Here is a 23,103-nt window from a genome sequence, read left to right as displayed (position 1 = left end):
ACGAATGGCACTTTGTTGTTGAACCATTTTGTGTGCCTTTCACCTCTGCTAGTTAACAGCTTGAAGGCATTTAAAATAACCAAGTAAGATTTGGATACACCAGAGATAGCCACGAGCAGCTTACCATCTGATTCTGCTGCTCCCTCAGACTGGGGCTCTGTCTGCCGTGCATTGTTACCAGAAGAGAAGGCTGCTGGAAGGTCAGTGTGATGTTTGGACACTGCCATAACATGGCCGTGCACTTTCAGAGCATGTTGTTTGAGCTGCTTTACCATCAGGGTGGAAAAAGAGCAGTAGGAACAGCTGTAGGTGGACTCCACTAATAAGACACAACACAAGGCTTCTTTTAGGGTTCCCATAACCATTCAAATTATGACTTTCTAAATGAAAAAAAAATCGTGGGCAAATTGTGTGTAAAAATCCCTAAATGGCTCTCCATCGGTACAATATAGCCCGGGTCACTTTAAATGCCTTCATGTCATGATCAAACCATCAACTCATTGGATTATTAGAATTTACAATATACTGTTTAGTCACACACTCACACACATGCACACATACAACAATACAGAATGCCTTCAGGACTCAGAACACCTTTTCCATTAAAGGCCGTATCCATGGCAATGGAGGTTCCTATTGCTCGAAACGACTGTGAGCAAAGTTGTGTCATGTTTATTGAATGTTTGTTTCAACTTGCAAGCATTTTCTACTTCCAGCGCATATCCCAAACACTTCAGCTTTTGCAGGAGATGCTCTCTCCACATGCACTGCAGAATGAACTGCTTTCAATTGTGTGACACAGCTCACTGAAACTTTGCTGGAGTCTCCACTTGCACAGCAGCCCCATTCAATAGGTATTCTCCTGTACTTATTGACACGCTGGTGTTTTGCCTTGCAGAGGATATTGGTGGCATTTTTTCTAAGTTCACTGTCTTGTGCACAGTTCAGAAATGTTCCTCAAAAATCATCAGTAAACTTCAATACATTCAAAACTCCGCTGCCCGTCTACTCACCCACACCCCGATCCTATCACCCCCGTCCTTTACAAACTCCACTGGCTCCCCATCCCCCAGAGAATCCAGTACAAAATCCTCCTCATGACCTACAAAGCCCTCCATAACCTGGCCCCATCCTACCTGACTGACCTCCTCCACAGGCACACTCCCACCTGCACCCTCCGCTCTGCTGCTGCCAATCTCCTATCCCCCCCCATCCGGACCAAACTCAGATCCTGGGGGGGACAGGGCTTTCTCCATCGCTGCTCCCACCCTATGGAACTCACTACCCCAAACCGTCAAGAGACTCCTCCACACTCACCACATTCAAAACATCACTGAAGTCTCACCTGTTCAGTACTGCCTTCAACCACTGAAGGTCACCTCACCTTCTGTCTCCTTTCTCTGTTCGTTTACATATTTATCTATTTATTCACTTCCCTATGTTCTTTAAATCCCTGTAAAGCGTCTTTGAGTATATGAAAAGTGCTATATAAATGTAATACATTATTATTATTATTATTACATTCCACATGACACTCCCATCAGCTTTCTTCATCTTCTCCAATCCGTCTATCCTTTTATCATTACTATTTTGCACCACTCATCTTAACAACTCTCCATGGGACTGAGTTCCACATTCTCACTGCCCTGGAGGTAAAGAATCTGCCTCCCCCTCCCTCCTGCTCGAGTTCCCAACTACACCCGAAAGGGTGCATCTCTACTGGTGAATCTCTGCTACACCCTTTCCAAATTAATGTCAGCCTTCCGATAGTTGAGTAACCAGAACTGTGCACAGAACTCCAAGTGTGGTCTCACCAAGGATTTGTACAACGTTTATACTCAAAACCCTTTTCAATGAAGGAAAACTAAACAAATACACTTTTTTCACCACTGTCCACCTGTCTCATGTCAAGGAATCATGCATCTGTACTCAAAGATCTCACGATTCTGCAGCATTCTCCATGCTCTACCATTTACTGTGCGAGCCCTCCTCTGGTTTAACACACTGAAATTCAACACATCACAGTTGACAAAAGAGTAAATTCCATTTTCCATTCTTGGCCCAGCTTCCCAGCTGATCTAGATCATGTTGTAAACTTAGATATCCTTCCTCGCTATCAACAATGTTAACTACATTGTCATCAGAATCGTTAATGTAGATATGAAAGACAATGAACTGAGATTCATGAACTGAGAGTGGAGCCCCTACAGGTCAGAGGATACACTTGGTCACACCTTGGGGATTTATTCACCGTAGTACGCTTTAAAACCACCAACATCTGCTTCTTTGTAATTTGTATCTAATCTAAGACATCACAACTCTGATATCTCATTTTCTTAGCTTCCGCGGTCAACTTCTCAGTAAAAATAGATATGAAATATTCATTTAATATCTTCCCCATTTATTGTGGCTCAACACAAGTACAGATATAATGATCTTTAAGGGGTCCCATTCTTTTCCTAGCCATTTTACTCTCAATATACCTGCAGAATCTCTTGTGATTTTCCTTTACCTTGCTTGCCAGCTCTATTTCATGTCCTCGTTTTGCTCTCCTGATTGCTTTCTTAAAGAGTATTCCGACACCTATACTCGCAGAGATTGTCTTGTTTACTTATGCCTAAATCTGACGCACATCTCCTTTTTACTGAACAGAGACTCAACATCTCGTGTCAACCAGGGTTCTCTAAACATGCCAGTCTTGCCCTTTACCCTAACAGGAACATGCAGCCCTTGTACTCCTGCTATCTCACTTTTGATAGCCTCCCATTGTTTGTCACCACCCCCCCCCCCTACAGGCAAACAGACTTTCCCAATCAAACTCTGCAAGTTCCCGTCGAGAACCTCCAAAATCAGCCTAGCCTTAATTTAGGACCATGATTTGTACAAAGTCATGAGAGGAATAGATCAGGTAGACGCAGAGTAGGGGAATCGAGAATCAGAGGACACAGGTTTAAGGTGAGGGGAGAACGATTTAATAGGAACCTGAGGGGTACATTTATCACCCAAAGAGTGGTGGGTGTTTGGAACAAGCTGCCGGAGGAGGCAGTTGAGGCAGGTTTATTGAGATGTTTAAGAAACATTTAGACAGGCATATGAATAGGACAGGTTCAGAGGGATATGGGCCAAACGCAGGCAGATAGAACTCGTATAGATGGGACATGTTGGTTGGTGTGGGCAAGTTGGGCCAAAGGACCTGTGCCCACACTGTATCACTCTATGACTCTATAATTATGGTAATTGGTCCCAAAGTGCTCCCCCACTGACACTTCAGTCACTTGCTCTATGTCATTCCCCAAGAGGAGATCTAGAGTTGCACCCTCTCTAATAACACCCTCTGCATATTGATTAAGGAAGCTTTCAGTTAACAAATTCCACCCCGTCCATCCAAGCCCTTTACACTATGGGAGACCCAGTCAATATTAGGCAAGTTGAAATCTCCCATGACCCTATTATTTTTATCTACGATCCACACATCTGCTCCTCAAACTCACGCTGATTATTGGGAGCCTATAATACAGTCCCATCAACCTGATCATTCCCTTCCTGTTTTCTAAGTTCTATCCATAAAGCCTCAATGGATGATTCCCCCAAGAATATCCTCTCTAAGCACTGTAGTGTTGTCCTCCATAATCAAAATGGCAACTTCCTCTCCTCTCTTAAATGGATCTCTTGCACTTGCACAACTATACCCTGCAACATTGAGCTGCCAGTCCTGTCTTCTATTAAGCCACATTTCTGTTATGGCTATCATATTCTAGTCCCTCACACCTAATCTACACCATGTTTTTCTGCCTTACCTGTTGAGCCTCTAGCTTTGAAGTAAATGCCAAATCTTTTAACTTTTCTGTCCTAGGAACAACCTTAGCCTCTTGATTATTTTTTCTCATAACCATACTCCCTCTCAACCCTCGAGCCATTGAAGTTAATCTTCACTGCTTATCCCTCCTCAAAGATGGTGACAAAGTGATCAAGTACTCCGCCCATGTTGACTAACAATTAGTAAATAGGTTTTGCAAAATGTTCTCGGATTTGTATTCCATGACAAAGAATTGTCTAAGCTTTATTTCCCCCCACCCCAACAAGCAACTTTACCAACCTGTCCTATAACCTTCAAGGATTTGGGTTGTGTGGATGGGGAGAGGATTTCCACTAGAGAGTCTAGGACTAGAGGTCATAGCCTCAGAATTAAAAGAAGTTCTTTTAGAAAGGAGACGAGGAGAAATTTCTTTAGTCAGAGAGTGGTGAATCTGTGGAGTTCTTTGCCACAGAAGCCTGTAGAACCCAAGTCAGTGGATATTTTTAAGGTGAAGATAGATAGATTCTTGATACGTACAGGTGCCAGAGGTTATGGGGAGAAGGCAGGAGAATGGAGTTAGGAGGGAGAGATAGATCAGCCATAATTGAATGGTGAAGTATAGTTGATGGGCCGAATGGCCTAATTCGACTCCTACACCATATGAGTTGATTCACCCCAGATTCGGGCATCCACTTTTAGAACTGTACCCTTACTTTCATATCACCAACTCCTCATACCTTGCTTTGCATCTTCTTCAATTCCTCAGTCGTTTAGCTAACAAGCTGAAATTTTCTTAACCCAGATCATACAGACCAACACCACAGTATTGTATAGGGTCTACAGTAATGTGTCAAATACTACTACAGTTACCAGGCCACATCCTATTCTTCGATTTTATTCTCTCAAGACACCAGGAATTTCAGACTCGGTAATCAATTTGTATTGTAACACGTTAGAGACATGATCTAATCAATTTAGTAGGTGACAGTAATAGAATAGTGGCCAAAAGCTCAAGCAGTGATATTATGAACCGCCAGTTCACCACAGCCTGGTGTGGTGTTTGGGGATGGAACAGTGGCCAAGTTTGTGGTTGGAAATTGGCAAGAATTTAAACCTCACTTTTCTTCAAACTGCACCAAGAGTGTTGAGGAGTTGAGCTTGAACCAACAGCTGCCTGGTTCACGACAAGCCTGCTTTCCACTGACCCACATCAGACATTTGCGAGACACTGAGTTCCCATACTCATCCAAAATTCCAGTCAATTGGAAAATTGCCTTAGTTTTGCCCAGTCTTGCTTCTCAGTTAATCCACCTCCAATCTTGCAAAGATTGAGACAGCTCAAAACATTGCTGCTCCACATTCCAGTATCACACGATGTGAAAATAATATTCACAGCAAACAAGAACATTCTTGACTGGTTTTACGAAGGTTGATGTGTCCAACTTAACTTGAGTTTCAAACATCAGTTGAAGGGGCTCGGTATCTTTGATGTTCTTGTAACACACTCATCGCACTAGGCAGGTTCACACTATCTGTGACAAAGCACACATTCGCATTGTGCAGCAAGTGAGAAAACCGATCACCCAACTGACCCAACAACCTTGGAACACAAGGTACTGCAGATGCTGGAATCGTGAGTAAAACACAAAGTGCTGAAGTAACTCAGTGGGTCAGGCAGCATCTGAGGAAGGAATGGATAGGCGATGTTTTGGGTCGGGACTCTTCTTCAGACCGTGGCAATTGGTCACAATCTCTAACCAATCAGGATTTTGCTCCCAAATAAAGGGCTGGTAGCCTGGTTGTTCCCCAAGTCTCTGGAATTCCCTTACAAAATCGCTCTGTATCTCTCACTGTCTCCTACTTTACCCATCCTAATATTCAACAAAGCAAAATGCTTTCATGGGGAGGACCCTATATAAATACATATTGTTGTTGATTTTCTCCCAAAAACCTTCCCGTCAAACATTTTCTGCTGCAGGGATAAATCCACAGAAAGAAATTGCCTTTCATCCATCCAATGCATTTGAGAGCATTGGCCAAGACTGACAAGTGAAACATGTGGATGCAATTACAACTGCCAGCTAAAGGCTATTGTATTGGAAACCAAGAGGGTTCATCCCCTTTTCTTGAATTTCATTTTAATTTGGGTTTATGATTTCTCCTGCTGGTGGGAGTGTGTCTGAATAGTAAGTAAGAGAGCCATCAAGGAAGGTATTCCAAGCCAGGTGGCCAGTGCCAAGTTAACAGATGAGCAGCAAAACTAACATCATATTTATCTTCAAATTGAGACTCGATGCAGCAAAACATACGTGCAACACAATCAAAAATGCATTGATTGGCCCAGAAATACAACTGCATGGAGCACAATGACGTCAAGAGATGCATGATGTTCACAAAGATGCTGCAGGTCTTTCTAACACGAGATTTGTTTCAGCGTTACTCAAAGGGAATCTGTATGAACGGATTTGTCTGCGTAATCCAGTGCTCGGAGTACTAGGTGCCCTTTATATTAAAAAACGATACAAAGTGCTGGAGTAACTGAGCAGGTCAGGCAGCATCCCCAGAGAACATGGATAGGTGATGTTTTGGGTCGGGATCTTTCTTCAGACTTAGTTGGTCAGGCTGTCCGACGAAAGGTCCTAACCCGAAACGTCATCTCTCCGTGTTCTCCAGCGATGCTGCCTGATCCATGGAGATACTCCAGCAACTTGAGTCATTTTTCCAGCATCTGCAGTTCCTGGCGTCTGCCCTTTACATAAAATCCTTTGCTACCTTCTTCCTCTGACCACCCCTCCGCCAAGTCCCCCAGTCTGATTATGACCACAACCACCCAACCCAATCATGATACCTCCTCCACCATCACTCTGACCCTCAAGGTTCTGACCTCCCCCCTTCCACTCAAATTAAACCCCATCCCCCAAGACCCAAGAGACATGACCTGATTTCTTCCATTTGTTCTGCAACAGGAGAGTGAACAGAAGGGCTGGGTTTTGAGTGCATTATGCACACAGGGCCTGTTCTATTGTGCATGATGCCTTAGGTGTTATATAGGATAGAATTCTGCAGTGCCAAGCCCTTGCGACAAAGATGCAATGGCCCATCACACACCGCATGTTCAATGTACTTTGAGACACCAAGGAATGCCTAGGCCATTAGGTTTTGTGGGAAGTACTAAAAAAACAAAAGGCATCTGCACAATGTAACCATTGGCGACCAGATCGTCCAAAGTGAAAGATTTATCATGAGCACACGTTTTAAACAGATGTTCAGTGCTGCTTCAGTGTAGAACTTAACAAATGTCTGTGCCACATAGAAACATAGAAAATAGGTGCAGGAGTAGGCCATTTGGCCCTTCGAGCCTGCACCGCCATTCAATATGATCATGGCTGATCATCCAGCTCAGTAACCTGTACCTGCCTTCTCTCCATACCCCCTGATCCCGTTAGCCACATCTAACTCCCTCTTAAATATAGCCAATGAACTGGCCTCAACTACCTTCTGTGGCAGAGAATTCCACAGACTCACCACTCTCTGTGTAAAGAAATGTTTTCTCATCTCGGTCCTAAAAGACTTCCCCCTTATCCTTAAGCTGTGACCCCTGGTTCTGGACTTCCCCAACATCGGGAACAATCTTTCCCACAGACAGGGTGCTAATAAAAAATATCTTGAAAAAAAGAACGAACATTGCACAGAAACAGAAATGTGAAAGAAATCTATTTGATACGTTAGATAGTATGTCATAACGTTGAACTCTACATCTAAAATTCATTTCGAAGGCAGGGAATGCAGCAGTGCCACTGCACAGTGGTTTTATCATTGCCCACCAGCAATATACTATATGAACAGCTTTTTGGAAAAAGAAACAACAAGATAATTTCTCAGGTTTGAAGTTTAAGTTGTAGCATGTGGTCACCAGCCTTGTGCAGGACATTTCAAGTCTGAGATTGAAAAAGGAATACCAAGGGTCAGACAGTAAAGCCAACTACATGGTAGATAAAGTATATATACATTTCCCCTTAAATCGCACCAAAATTATCTTTGGCAAGGCAAGAACTCCAGCGGCCCAAGAGGAAATTGTAAAGTCTTGAACATTAGTTACTGTGCTATATAGATCAAAGTATTTGGGGGAAATAGGTGATCAAATGTTGGCTGCAATGGACAACTCAATCCTCTTCAATTACATCATAAGGACAGATGAAAATCCAGCAATAGGCCCTGTGTTCTTTTGAATTCCACCATCATTTGGCAAAATCATGACTGATCCTGCACCTCAATTTGATCGCTCTATTTTCCCCTTTGTGCTCAAAAGGTTTCGACTGCTAAACACTCACGCCTCTGGGGAACAGAAATGGCACTCGTCAGTTTCTCTCTGAACCTTGTATGTTACAATGGGATCGCATCTCGTTCTTCCAAATCACAGTGAAACTGATTTGCACAGTATTTCCATACAACACAACCTCCTCATTCCAAGAATTAACCAGGTCAATCTGCACTTCACCGTCTCCAAAGCAAGGACATCTAGGTACAGCTGGAGAAAGAATTAAGAAATGAATCCTCTGCCATGTGTTGTGTATCAGCAGAGTGCATGGTTTCATAAAGATATATTTTCAAATCCTTCAGTGATTGAGTGTCTGCTGATTATTTTGTGATTCTACACATTGTGATCTTTAGTCTTTAACATGTCACATTATTGAAGCTCCTTTGGAACTCTGGAGATTCTGCATCTTGCGGATTAATCTATTAACTCTCAACATTCAACAGGATTGCATAACAGTCCAGCACAGCATATTACACACATTATTCACACACAATATTCACACACAATATTCACAATCATACTCTGAAAGTATTCTCACATTTAAAAGCCAAAGTCTTTACAATAATTATCTGCTTATTTGAATCAGTTAATAATCGCATGCTGAAATGAACTCAGCAACAGAGTGTATCCATTAAGATACCAGCCTACCGGCATGAGCTCTCTGAATATGGCTCTTCAGTCCACTTATAAAGGCAGTCTTAAACGAGCAAAGTTTGCATCTGAAAGGTTTCTGGTGTCCGTGCTGATTTTGCATGTGGCGTTCCAAGCTAGGAAATTAAACAAAGGACTCAGTACAATCTTAGCAGAGCAGTAAACGCCAGACTGCAACTTGAGATATCTGCCTTAGGTAAACATCGGTTGGTGCATAACATCTGGTACCAATGCCGAAAGGGAGCAAGTAGACAGAAGACAGGATAAAGCCAGGGACAGTGATGGAGGATTGACATTGAATGCATGGAACAAACTATCTTAAGGAAACAGTGGGGTGAGTGGGGGAAAATGAAATGTGTCCACTTGGTACGGTGCTAAAATTCTGCCCCCTGCCCCAGTTCCTCCCCCCCCCCCCCCCAACTAGGAGAGGGCTGAAAAGTGGAAGGAATAACGATAAGTCCCATCACTGTTTGGCATCAGATGACCACAGAGAGTTTTTTGTGTTTTAGCAAGATTTCCTCAAGTGATAAAGAAAATCTCAAGGAATGTCCGAGCATATAGTGCCCGCCATAATGTTTGGGACAAAGACCCATCATTTATTTATTTGCCTCTGTACTCCACAAATTGAGATTTGTAATAGAAAAAAAATCACACGTGTTTAAGTGCACATTGTCAGATTTAAATAAAGGCCATGGTTTCACCATGTAGAAATTACAGCAGTGTTTATACATAGTCCCCCCATTTCAGGGCACCATAATGTTTGGGACACAGCAATGTCATGTAAATGAAAGTAGTCATGTTTAGTATTTTGTTGCATATCCTTTCCATGCAATGACTGCTTGAAGTCTGCGATTCATGGGCATCACTAGTTGCTGGGTGTCTTCTCTGATGATGCTCTGCCAGGCCTGTATTGCAGCCATCTTTAACTTATGCTTGTTTTGGGGGTTAGTCCCCTTCAGTTTTCTCTTGAGCATATAAAAGACATGCTCAATTGGGTTCAGATCAGGTGATTGACTTGGCCACTCAGGAATTGAGCATTTGTTTGCTTTAAAAAACTCCCTTGTTGCTTTAGAAGTATGTTTGGGATCATTGCCTTGCTGTTGAATAAACCGCTGGTCAATGAGTTTTGAGGCATTTGTTTGAACTTGAGCAGATAGGATGTGTCTTCTACACTTCAGAATTCATTATGCTACTACCATCAGCAGTTGTATCATCAATGAAGATAAGTGAGCCAGTACCTTCAGCAGCCACACATGCCCAGGCCACAACACCCCCACCACCGTGTTTCACAGTTGAGGTGGTATGCTTTGGATCTTGGGCAGTTCCTTCTATCCTCCATACTTTGCTCTTGCCATCACTCTGATGCAAGTTCATCTTCGTCTCATCTGTCCACAAGACTTTTTTCCAGAACTGTGGTTGCTCTTTTAAGTACTTCTTGGCAAACTGTAACCTGGCCATCCTATTTTTGCAGCGAACCAGTGGTTTGCATCTTGCAGCGTAGCCTCTGCATTTCTGTTCATGAAGTCTTCTGCGGACAGTGGTCATTGACAAATCCACACCTGACTCCTGAAGAGTGTTTCTGATCTGTCGGACAGGTGTTTGGGGAATTTTCTTTATTAGAGAGATAATTTTTCTGTTATCAGCTGTGGAGGTCTTCCATGGCCTGCCAGTCCCTTTGCGATTAGTAAGCTCACCAGTATTCTCTTTCTTCTTAATGATGTTCCAAACATTTGATTTTGGTAAGCCTCAGGTTTGGCTGATGTCTCTAACAGTTTTATTCTTGTTTCTCAGTCTCATAATGGCCTCTTTGACTTTCATCGAGACAACTTTGGTCCTCGTGTTGATAAACAGCAATAAAAGATTCCAAAGGTGATGGAAATACTGGAGGAAAGACTAGGTGCTGAGAGCTCTCTTATACCTGCATTAAGGAGGCAATTAAACACACCTGAGCAATTACAAACACCTGTGAAGCCATGTGTCCCAAACATTATGGTGCCCTGAAATGGGGGGACTATGTATAAACACAGCTGTAATTTCTCCATGGTAAAACCAAAATGTATAAAAATACCCTCCAATAAAATCTGATAATGTGCACTTTAACCACATGTGATTTTTTTCTATTATAAATCTCAAATTGTGAAGTACAGAGGCAAATAAATAAATGATGGGTCTTTGTCCCAAACATTATGGAGGACCCTGTAGGAGGCCATTCATTCCATCAGGATCATGCTGGCTCTTTCGAAGACCAATATAATCTGACACAGCCCTGTAGATATTCAATTTTTACAGATTTAAGTCAGTTCATGCAAAGAACAAAATAACATTGAGGACATGAGTCGATTAAAAACATTGGACACATCTATGCTAATTCCAACCATCTGCATTAGATCCGTAACCTTCTAAGCCGTGCCTATGCAAGTGCCTGTCTTAAATGTTGTTATTGCATCTGGCTTCACCTCCTCTGGCAGCATGTTCCAGATATCAACCAGTATCTGTAAAAACCCAATGAGTCAGGCAGAATCTGTGGAGCGAAATGGACAGATGATGTTTCGGGTTGGGATCAGAAACAAGATTGTGTCGCATCCCATCCAGTTAAAGGGAAGTATCTCAACCCAAAACTTTGGCCATTTCCCTCCACAAATGTGGCTATCCACCCGATCCATACCTTTCATGATTTTATATAGAGTCATAGAGTGCTACAGTGTGGAAACAGGCCCTTCGGCCCAACTTGCCCACACCAGCCAACATGTCCCAGTTACTAGTCCCACCTGCCTGCATTTGGTCCATATCTCTCCAAACTTGTCCTAATCACGTTGCCGTTTAACTGTTTCTTAAACGTTGGGATAGTCCCAGCCTCAACGGGATAGTTACAGCCTCAACTACCTCCTCTGGCAGCTTGTTCCAAACACCCACCACCCTTTGTGTGAAAAAGTTACCCATCCTATTAAATCTTTTCCCCTTCACCTTGAACCTATGTCCTCTGGTCCTTGATTCCCCTACTCTGGGCAAGAGATTCTGTGCATTTACCCGATCTATTCTTCTCATGATCTTGTACACCTCTATTATATCATCCCTCATCCTCCTGTGCTTCAATGAATACAGACCCAACCTACTCAACCTCTCCCAAAAGCTCAGACCCTCTAGTCCTGGCAACATCCTCGTAAATCTTCTCTGCACCTTAAGCTTGACAATATCTTTCCTATGATATGGTCCCCAGAACTGAACACAATATTCCAAATGCGGTCTCACCAACGTCTTATTCAACAGTAACAACTTCCCAACTTCTATACTCAATACTCTGACTGATGAAGGCCAATGTGCCAAAAGCCTTTTTGACTACCTTATCTAACTGCGACTCGACCTTCAAGGAACCATGCACCTGTAGTCCTAGATCCCTCTGTTCTACAACACTCTCTGGAGGCCTACCATCCACTGTGTTGGTCCTGCCTTTGTTAAACATCCCAAAATACAGCACCTCACATTTCCCTGTAACACCACACATTTCTCTGTAATGCCCCTACAAAGGTCACCCTTCAGCCTCCTACACTCTAGGGGGAATAAAGTTCCAACCTCTCCTTGCAGCTCAAATCCTGCAGTCCCTGTAACATCTCCTTGAATCTTTTCCAGCTTAATGACATCCTTCCTGCAGCTGTGCGAACAGACCAATGCACACCACTCTCGAGTGGTCTCACTAATGGCATGTATTGTTGTAACATGACATCCTGTTACCTTCTTCACCATTTGGGAGAAAACGCTGGTCAGTTATACTAATTGCCAGAAATCTTTGCTTGAAAGATGACTTATAGGTTTTGCAGCATTGGTCACGATTAAAAGATTGCCTGCTAAAATGTCACCAAGTAATTAACAGATACAGTGCTGGCAATATCATTAATCTCCATCTCCCTGATGTTCCCCAACGTGTTTCCTTCATAAGTAGCTGGGACAACCAATTATCTATTAAAGACCTTTTAAATTATGAGGGTTTCACAATGCTGGCTCAATATATGCAATGCGAGCGTCAACATTGAATCTGAGAAGGTAGCTTGAACCGTGATATAAGTGAAAAATAAAATGAGCTAAGTATTAGGTACATAGTTGAATATATTAATTCTAGCAAATTAGGCACTTCAGTTTCCGGGGATAGGAATCTCAACCATAGAAACCACAGTGATCACCTCATTTCTACTAATAGTACGTGAGCCAACTGTAGATCAGTGGAAAGCACTCTTGCTACTGAGTCAGAGGTTATGGGTTCAAGTCTTGCTTCAGAGATGTGAACACCAAAATCTGGACTCTCCAGTGCTGGAATGAGGAAATGCTGCATGGCTGGGTGATGAGACATAAAACCACGGCCTTCTCGGGTGGATGCAGGAGATCTTATGGTACCTTTTCAAAGAAGGGTGGCACCAGCAATGGCTGCCTCACCAACAGTCAGTCTGCCCATTCCTTCTTTGGGCTTTAATAGTATGTGTTAAATAGATGTTTTTAGTGTTCTTTAGCTTGTTTTATGTGGGGGGGGGGGGTTGGGGGAAACCTTTTCTAATCTCTTACCTCGATGGACATGCAATTTTTCCCATATATTATCTCCGTCCACACTGCGGCCTAACATCGAGGAGTTAGCGACCTTTGCTGGAGACCGACTTTTGAGAGCTCCACCATGGGGAGCCTATGGGACTTTAACATCGCAGAGCCCACGATTGACCTCGGAGCTCCAATCATGGGTGCTTGCGGACTTAACATCACGGAGCTCGTGGTCTCTGGTCAGAGGCCGACTTCAGGAACTCCAAGCCGCAGGAGCTTCGACCGCCCCGACGCGGGAGCTTCAACTGCCCTGATGCGGGAGCTTCGATCCCCCCAACGGATGGTTCGAGGGCTCCGACCGTTGGAGAATAAAGAGGAAGAAGGTTGGACTTTTTTGCCTTCCATCACAGTGAGGAATGTGGGGAATCCGCTGTAGGGTAATTTGCATATCACTGTACCTTAATTGGTACATGTGACAATAAAAGACCTTTGAAACCTTTGAACTTTTGAAATGACCTACCATTTCCTGAACAACACCAGGAAAAATATCTTTGCATTTCCACAACACTCCACAGATATTAGCTGCTTTATTTCTTACGGTAGCAACTACACTTGGAGAATCTCACTGGCTGTGAAGATCTTTGGATTACTTAATCCATAAAAGGGATTAATAATACAAGCCTGTGTTTCTAATAAAGCCTATTACATTGACTTACCGAATTAAGGATCTTTGCAGCAATTTAAAGGTGACAAACCATCTCAAAGCACCTTGTAGAAGCTTTATCAAGAAAACAAAAATGGAATGACTAATCATATGAGATGTGTAGGAAGGAACTGCAGAAGCTGGTTTAAGCTGAAGATAGACACAAATAGTTGGAGTAACTCAGCGGGACAGGCAGCATTTCTGGACAGAAGAAATGGGTGACGGTTCGGGTCGAGACCCTTCTTCAGACTGGTTTGGGATCAGGGAAACGAGAGATATAGACGATGATGTAGAGAGATAAAGAACAATGAATGAAAGATACAGTATGTAAAAAAAGTAACAATGATAAAGGGAACAGGCCATTGTTAGCATTTTTCTGGGTGAAAATGAGAAGCTAGTGCGATTTGGGTGGGGGAGGGATAGAGAGAGAAAGGGAATGCCGGGGCTACCTGAAGTGAGAGAAATCAATATTCATACCACTGGGCTATAAGCTGCCCAAGCGAAATATGTGATGCTGTTTCTCCAATTAGCGTTTAGCCTCACTTTGACAATGGAGGAGACCTAGGACAGAAATGTCTGTGTGGGAATGGGAAGGAGAATTAAAATGTTTGGCAAATTGGAGATCAGGTAGGTTCAGGCGAACTGAGCAAAGTATATCATACGTGACATTAGGGGAGATAAAGTTTGGTCAAAGTGGCAGGTTCTAAGGAATGTGTTTAAAGAGAAAGTGAAGGCACAGTCACCAATGGTGGAGCTGTGAAATTCAGGGATATTCAAGAAATCAGAACTGGAGAAGCACAGGGTTGGAGAGATGGAGGGGATGAAGCAAATAAAGGTAGACTGGCTATTTACAAATTACAAATCAAAGAGAAGATGCAGAAATACAAAAACTGAAAGTCTTGCCACATCCAACAGCAGCTGGTAAGATTATAAAACAAACAAGGGACAAAGCATTACTACACTGCCTTGCAGATGAAGCGAGCCTGTGATGTTATAAAGTCTTCTAGGTTTGGTTGAGTATATGCTTAAAAGCTATGGTAGGAGTAAAGGATGATTGGCCTGACACGCCTGGGGCAATTCAATCCCTGATATACAAGATTTCCCTCAACCTTTGGTTCATAGGGCAAAAATTAAGTGCAAACATATCATCGCAGACTTCAGACCAACCCGCTTAGCAACTGTGATATTTCTGACTTGACCAACTGCATTCTATCCCAAGTGCAGTCAGAGGCGGTGGTTCTGTTGACTCTCAGTATGAACGCGTGCACCTTTTGGGCCCTGTGGGATGTACACAGCCTCACTGCACGCGGTCGCAGTTTAAAATAAAAAGAATTTGCCCATGTACTTACTTCTGCCGGAAAGCAGTGGCGAACAAACAATACTGGCAGTGATGCTTGCCTTCGCGGCTGAACAGTGCAGAAGCGGTGTGACTCCTCTCGTGGGAACGCAAACCCTGCAAGGACATTAGAATCCGATCACACTGACTGCAGGGGTATCCCCCAAGGGTGGCGTCCACACCAGTGGCATCCTCCTCCACCTCCAAGCTCTGCGGCTTGTGCATTCCCCCTGGCAAAGCCTCTGACAATTTTTCCGCTGATGATACGGAAGTAGTTTCTCCATCTGTGTTCTAGTGGGAAGAACAAATTTAGGGCATAAGAAATTTTGACGGTTCGGCCCATCAAAACTGCTTTGCCTTTCAATCAAGATCACGGCCAATACTGCAATTGATCTCCATTTTCTGCCGATTCCCATAGTTCTCTAATCGGTCGGTGTCCAATAACCTATCGAGGGCTTGAGTAAAAGGAATAAACCATGGAGTTAAGTAATTCCTCTTCACCTATGGCCGAAGGGTTGATCTACGTCCTAAATGTCTGACCCCTAAATGGATCTGCTCCCCAGTTGCAGACTCCAGCAAGAACAACTAACCTCTCAACATCCAGCCTGTCAAACCTACTGGAGTCAGTATCACCTCTCACATTGACTGGACATCGAGAAGAAAAAAAAATGTCCTTCAATTTCTACCCACTAGTTAATCCACTTTTTGCAACAAAAAAATCTGGAGAATATACAGCTGCACAGACTCCAGTTACATCCTTCCTTGGGTATCAAAGGTAAATCTGGATGTGGTACTCAGGTGTGGCCTCAAAGCCCTGCATAACTCCAGCAAAATTTCCTCAATATGAAACTTTAATTCCTTGCAAAAAATTGCATTCTTAATTGCTTTATGTACCTGAATGTTAACTTTGTAATTCACCTTTGCCACCTATACTGATCTCTCAATTTTGAGGGGGAAAAAAATCTTCTTTTCCATTCTTTTGACCAAACTGGAACCAAATCTCACCCTTCCCTGGAATTTTCCTATCCCACGCCACCAAACCTAATTACTCTAGATGCACTGGAACCTATATTTTATTGAAAAGCTATTTTTGGACTGGTCTCCAGTGTAAGTTACAAATAATGCTCACAAATGTTGCATTTTCCCCATTAATCAAATAACTCTCAATATTATGTAGAGGAAGAAAAGCTGAATATGGGCTTCTGAATGCTCACTTGGAACTGAGAAAGTTAAAAGTGATTTGATCCAAATTGAGGGGTGGATAGGGTGAGTGAAGAGGAACTCTTCCCATTCTCTACTACTTGAGAACATTGTGAAAAAAATGGCTTCAGGAACAAAGTCCGGAGACACTTTCACTCACGGGGTGACAAAAAAAAAGACCATTTTCCACAAAAGACGTCAATTTAAAAATCTGAAATTGATTTCCATTAACCGATATTTTTAAGGGGAAAAGGTGGGTACATGGACACAATATACAGATCAGCCGTGATCTCACAGAAGGGCAGAGAAGGCCCAAAGGACTGAAAGGCCTCGTCCTGTTCCTACGTTGCATACGAGCAGTGTACTCCGCCTACTTTCTGCAAAGGAAGAAAACTCACAGGCAACAGTATCATGTGATTAGAAATGGTTCTGGTGCAGTCAATCTGGCTGCTCTCAAGGAGTGCACCATCTGCCTGCCTATCAGTTGATTTATAGATTAATTTCCAGCGATCATCAGTCAGACACAAGGGTCTTTGTTTGAAGGAAGATTCGGCAGTTTATAGCCAAGGGGCAAGATGGGACCCTTCACTATGGCACAGATGCACAGACCGAGTAGAACAGCTTTCTGTTGGCAGAACAGACCAGTGTTGATAAATAGTACAAAGGCTCCAAAAGGTAAATAGAAAGAAATGTTATCAGTTTTATAACACACAATAATGGCAAGCACAATGCAGTATCACACCATATTCCAAACTGGATAGCAAGGCCCTCGTAATGACAAAATATAGGGACCCTTTTGAAAAGCTGGCTGAAAGCTACCAACAATAAAACTCACCTCTTCACCAGTGCGGACAGTATCTAGAGACTCGCCAAATGCAACGTGTTTGCGAAGATGATTCGATATTGCTCGAGGTGTCGGATGGACCTCAAAACAGAAGCTGCACTTGTAACCAACAACATTACGCTCCTTGCCCATTGAAACAGGGCTCGATGCCTGAACATCAGCGGACTGAAAGAGAAAACAGTTTAACTATTCAATTGTTTCAGATTTACACTGTCCGACGGTTCAGATTGATTAGGGGGAAGAAAATGATCCTCGTTTACATGTTCTTGGTAACTGTTGTGACTTGGTGAGGAACATGCTCACTTATGAATCAAAGGGTCAATGCTGGAGACTTGAACAAATCTTCGCTGACAATCCACTGCTCCATATAATTGGAAATGCAATCTTTCAGATGAAACACTAAACCAAGACCTTTTTACTCCCCTAGTGAATATGAAGAACCCCCCCTGGCAATATTTCAATAAAGGAACAGGTATGCCCATTTGCCTGATAAATGTTTATTCCCAAAATATCATCATTAATCCAAACTGTCTGATCATCAGCTTGTAGAAACAAAGAACTGCATATGTTGGTTTATACACGAAAGGACACAGAGTGCTGGTGTAACTCTGCAGACAGCATCTCTGGAGAACATGGATAGGTGGCGTTTCTGGTCAGGAACCTTCATCAGATGGAGTCTGTATCGGCACCTATCCATGTTCTGCAGAGATGCTGCTTGACCTCCTGAATTACTCCAGCACTTGGTGTCCTATTGATCATTAGCTTTTTCTTTTTTGGAGTTCTCTGCATGCAAATTGGCTGCCTCATTTCAGAGAAACAACCACATCTCAAAAGCTCTTCATTAACTGTAAAGCACTTTTGAGATTTCCCAAAAGCAGTGTGAAACGTGCAATAAAAAAAATATTTGTCATTTGTAACCATTGATTACAAGACTCGGACAAGAGGTGCTGTGGTGTGGGTGTGCATCAGTGCTATTTAAACCAGGCACACATCTGCAGCTGGGCGAGCATGAATAAAGTATCGGGCTTTCCATTTAAAGACACCAAAGTTTCTCGCCTCAGGGCCGGCTGCCACAGGACATTGAGGGGCTGGGCCTGTGCAGCAATCTCTCAAACCCTGGATGGGTGTATTGTTTAAAGAGCAAACATAATTAGTTTAGAGATACAACATGGAAACAGGCCCTTCAGCCCACCGAGTCTGCACAGACCATTGCTCACCTGTTCCTACTAGTTTTATGTTATTCTACTTTCTCATCCTGTCCCTACACACCAGGGGCACTGCTGCTTTTCTTTCTTTTTTGTACTACATAGGCCAATTAACGTACAAACCCATACATCTTTAGGATGCGGGAGGAAACCGGAGCACCCGGAGGAAACCCAGGCGGTGAAGTGTAGAATGTGCAGATTCCGCCAGCACCTGAGATCAGATTCGAACCCAGGTCTCTGGTGCTGCGAGGCAGCTGCTCTACCAGCTGTGTCATTGTGCCGTCCCTGATGGGCATTGGTGCTTTGCAAAAATATATGTTGATTTTATGGCACAATTAATATAAAGAAATATACTGATTGTGGACACAAGGAGATACAAAAAACACCCTCACCTGTATCCACCTACCACCAAACTTTGTCCTGCCCCCACCGTTTGTCCAGCCTTCTCTCTCCCTACTACAATCAATTTGAAGAAGGATCCCGACGCTGAAACATCACCCATTCATGTTCTCCAGAGATGCTGCCTGACATGCTGAGTTACTCCAGGACTTTTTTTGTTGCCTTTTACGTACTGATTGTACTGCATTTCCCGTTTATATTTTTAGCGAATAAAGAATTTTCTGAGATAATAACATTTCTAGTCGAGGAGGGACACTTGATTTTTTTTTTTAATTAAAAAAGTGTCGTCTAAAACAATACGTTTTAAAAATATATAGGATGCCAATCGAATAACTAGCCTCAGAATTTTCCGGACACCATTAGCAATGACTTGTGTCTTCATGACAACTTTAACAAAGTTAAGCATAACATAAAGCTTCATGGGAACATTGTCGAACAAATGTTGATATCAAGCATAGAAAGAAGATGTTTTAAGAAAGGTTGAATGGTCTTAAAGGAGGAAAGAGCGATAAAGGGGCCGATGGGTTTCGTAAAGGAATTCCAGAACTTAAGTTCAGGCAGGAGACCAGCCTTGGTGAATGAAAGAATACTGTGATCTGCCAAGTTCAGAAATGGAACGGTGCAAAAGTTGGAGAAATTAAGATTTTTTAAAATACGATGCAGGCTTTTCCGGCTAAGCCACCATTTATTGGGAAGTTGTAAGTGCTCCACTTTCCTGACCCACTGTGGTTCTTCTGGTGAGGGTTGTCCCAATGAACTGGTGGAGAGGGAGTTTCATGGTCTGGACCTAGTGACAATGAAGAACGAGTGATACATTGCCAAATCAAGTCAGTGTGTGATCGGAGGGGAATCTGCAGGTGGTGACAATGCCTTGCACCTGCTCCCCTTATCCCTTCATACCAGTGCATCAGGAGTGAAGGGAGGTGTTGATTAAATTATAGGAAACTGAACTGAGACAACTGAAGCTCTACATGATTCATTTACGCAGGAAAGAAATTCAAACTGACTCATGCAATTCCTTTCATAAAAACAAAGTCACTTGCATCACATGAAGATATTTTCTTTCAAAGAGACCAAAATCATTTTATACATAGAGCTTATCTCTTTTAGGATTCTCCTCTTGATCAAATGTTGCTGCAAGTTATTTCTAACATCCAATTAACATGGACTTTCTATTTCTGTCTCTTAGTCCTGCCTGGCAATGGAATCTGCAGAGCGATCCAAAAATAAACTTGAAAATTCATTAACATTTAAAATCAGCATTTGCACTTTGTGACAGAATTGCAGCTCGAGTAAGAATGGTGATAAAACACTGGGATTACATCTCCAGAGAATTTTCTCAATCTTAGAACAGGAAAGAATAAGAAAGACGAGGCCAATGCTGTTTGGCCCCTCAAGTCTGTTCTGCCTTTCAACAAAATCTTAGCTAATCTTTCACCTCACTGCCATCTACTTGCCCTATCCTCATATTCTTCAATTCCTCTAAATCCAGAAATGTATTAATCTTGGTTTTAACTGCAGTTAATGAATGTGCTTCCGGTGCCCTCCAATGTAGAGAATTCCAATGTTTTAACTATCATTAAAGTGAGGAATTTTCTCCTCACTTTAGATTAAATTGACCGACCTTGATTTAAGAAAATGATCCAATTTACAGGATCATCCCAACATCCCTTCCTGATTTCAGAACTTGTGCTGAGATCTGAATGGGGTTCACAGTTTCACGTATAGTTTAAGGGCATGACCATCATAGCCTATCCAACTACACATGAAATGTAGTTTTATATTAGCTGGTTAAATTTGGTCACAGGTCCATTAGTTAAATAAAATTTTGAACTCTATCTGGCTCCACCTAGTTTCATAGTAATTGGGATTCTGTTATCAATATCCTTTCACCTCCAGTACATCTCCACTGAAAGTTATTTGTTACTCCTCAAATGTAAATTTAACTTACATTTAATATAACCTGCCATTTCACAAAACACAATTATGAAAAGCAATGTTTGCATTTCTTTAGCACCTCCCATGAAATTAGAATGTCCCAAAGTGAGGAAGAATATTCTTGCTATTGAGGGCGTGCAGCGTAGGTTTACTAGGTTAATTCCCGGAATGGCGAGACTGTCATATGTTGAAAGACTGGAGCGACTAGGCTTGTATACACTGGAATTTAGAAGGATGAGAGGAGATCTTATCGAAACGTATAAGATTATTAAGGGGTTGGACACGTTAGAGGCAGGAAACATGTTCCCAATGTTGGGGGAGTCCAGAACAAGGGGCCACAGTTTAAGAATAAGGGGTAAGCCATTTAGAACTGAGATGAGGAAAAACGTTTTCAGTCAGAGAGTTGTGAATCTGTGGAATTCTCTGCCTCAGAAGGCAGTGGAGGGCAATTCTCTGAATGCATTCAAGAGAGCTAGATAGAGCTCTTAAGGATAGCGGAGTCAGGGGATATGGGGAGAAGGCAGGAACGGGGTATTGATTGAGAATGATCAGCCATGATCACATTGAATGGCGGTGCTGGCTCGAAGGGCCGAATGGCCTCCTCCTGCACTTATTGTCTTGTCTAAAGTGCTTTGCTGCCAATCGATTTCATTACAGCCAAAGTGTTAGAAACATGGCAGGCTATTTGTACACTACAAATAGGATGTTCCTGTTTTTGTTTGCTACTCTGAGTGGCATGGAGTCTTTGGAACCCACCAGAGAGCACATATGGAGCCCAGGTATAAGATGGAGGCATAGCAATATACAACACGGAAATAGGGTCTGCAGCCTAACTAGTCCACACCGGCCATCATCCACCCATTTACACTAAACATTAACCGCTTTCTTATTCTTCTCACATTCTCATCAACTCTCCCCAAGTTCCTCTCTTCAATTATGCACTATGGACAAACAGCCAATTAACCTACCAACGCACATATCTTTGGGATGGGAAAGGAAACTGGAGCACCCAGAGGAAATCCACTCAGTCACACTGCAAATTCCACACCAACAGCATCCGAGGTCAGGATTGAACGAAGTCTCTGTCAGTGCAAAGCAGGGGCTCCACTAGCTGGGCCATCCAAAAAGACTGCCTCACACAATGCTACAGTGCTCCAAGCCTGTCTGCACTCCAGCCTGAATTTACAAATCGCTGGCATCTCTGGCACAGTTCACCCCACAGCTTTTGACCTCAGGGACAAGAATGCCCACAGCAGTTGGATAGCTGAAGATCTAAAAGGACAAATCACAGAGATTACGGCAAGTCACACCGCCAATATCCATGAAACTCTCCCACTGCTTTTCCGTCAACAGTATCCCAACCCAAAATTTCATTTTAAGTTCAATTTATAAATCATTCTCTATATTCTCCTTTTTTCTACACTAAACTGCAGATTAGATGTCAGCTATTAGAGGCTGATACCTGGTCTATCCCCCATTACCCCACGACACTTGTTTTTATAGTGTCATAGAGCTTTACAGCATAGAAATAGGCCCTTCGGCCCACCTTGTTTTTGCCAACTAAGTTGGCATTCTGGGCTGGTCCCATTTGCCTGCACTTGGCCCGTACCCCTCTCAAACCTTCCTATCCATTGATCTGTCCAAATATCTTTTGTATCTGCTTTTTCCACTTTTTCTAATATTACTTTACCTCGAAAGCAGGTCCTCCAACACCATCTCAGTATTCTGGATTTTTTTTCAATCCATGTAATACAACCACTGATTTTCACCTTGAACACAAATGTTTAAACAAAACGTTCCCAAGGTTTGCTCTTCTGTTGCTAAAATGCTAACGTCCATTTCCTTTGACCAAATTGACAGTTAGTAGAGCTGTAGCCTCAAAGACCAGAGAACAAGGTTCGATCCTGACCTTGGGTGCCGTTTGTGTGGAATTTGCCCATTCTCCCTGTGTTTGCGTGCGTTTCCTTCAGGTGCTCCGGTTTCCTCCCACATGCCAAAGACATGTCGGTTTGTAGGTTAACTCGTCTCTGTAAATTCCTCTTGGCAAGGGTGGCATGGTGACGCATTGGTAGAGTTGCTGCCTTGCAGGTTTGATTCGGACTATGGGTGCTGTCAGCAGAGTTTGTATGTTCTACCCATGCATGCATGTGTTTTCTCCAAGTGCTCCGGTCGGTGGTTGGAGTGGAACAGTG

The 23,103-nt window shown here is 42.9% G+C and overlaps 1 protein-coding gene across 10 annotated transcripts in view; it reads right to left on the bottom strand.

Moving 5' to 3' along the window:
• Nucleotides 1-23,103, bottom strand: part of znf462 (zinc finger protein 462) — a 132,908-nt gene that overhangs the window by 11,062 nt on the left and 98,743 nt on the right. For 8 of the 10 annotated variants that reach the window (XM_078395619.1, XM_078395622.1, XM_078395615.1 and 5 more), the window contains 3 exons: nt 17,361-17,534; nt 15,339-15,616; nt 8,763-8,881 (listed from right to left, as the gene is read on the bottom strand). In XM_078395619.1, the coding sequence (XP_078251745.1) occupies nt 8,763-8,881; nt 15,339-15,616; nt 17,361-17,534 (571 nt within the window). Of the gene's footprint in view, nt 1-124; nt 320-8,762; nt 8,882-15,338; nt 15,617-17,360; nt 17,535-23,103 lie in introns of all 10 variants that reach the window. The other 2 variants (XM_078395634.1, XM_078395632.1) reach the window with 2 other exon arrangements.

The sequence above is a fragment of the Rhinoraja longicauda genome, chromosome 3 (genome assembly GCF_053455715.1).
Source record: "Rhinoraja longicauda isolate Sanriku21f chromosome 3, sRhiLon1.1, whole genome shotgun sequence".
NCBI lineage: Eukaryota > Metazoa > Chordata > Chondrichthyes > Rajiformes > Arhynchobatidae > Rhinoraja > Rhinoraja longicauda.
This window is presented reverse-complemented; position numbering and strand designations above follow the sequence as displayed.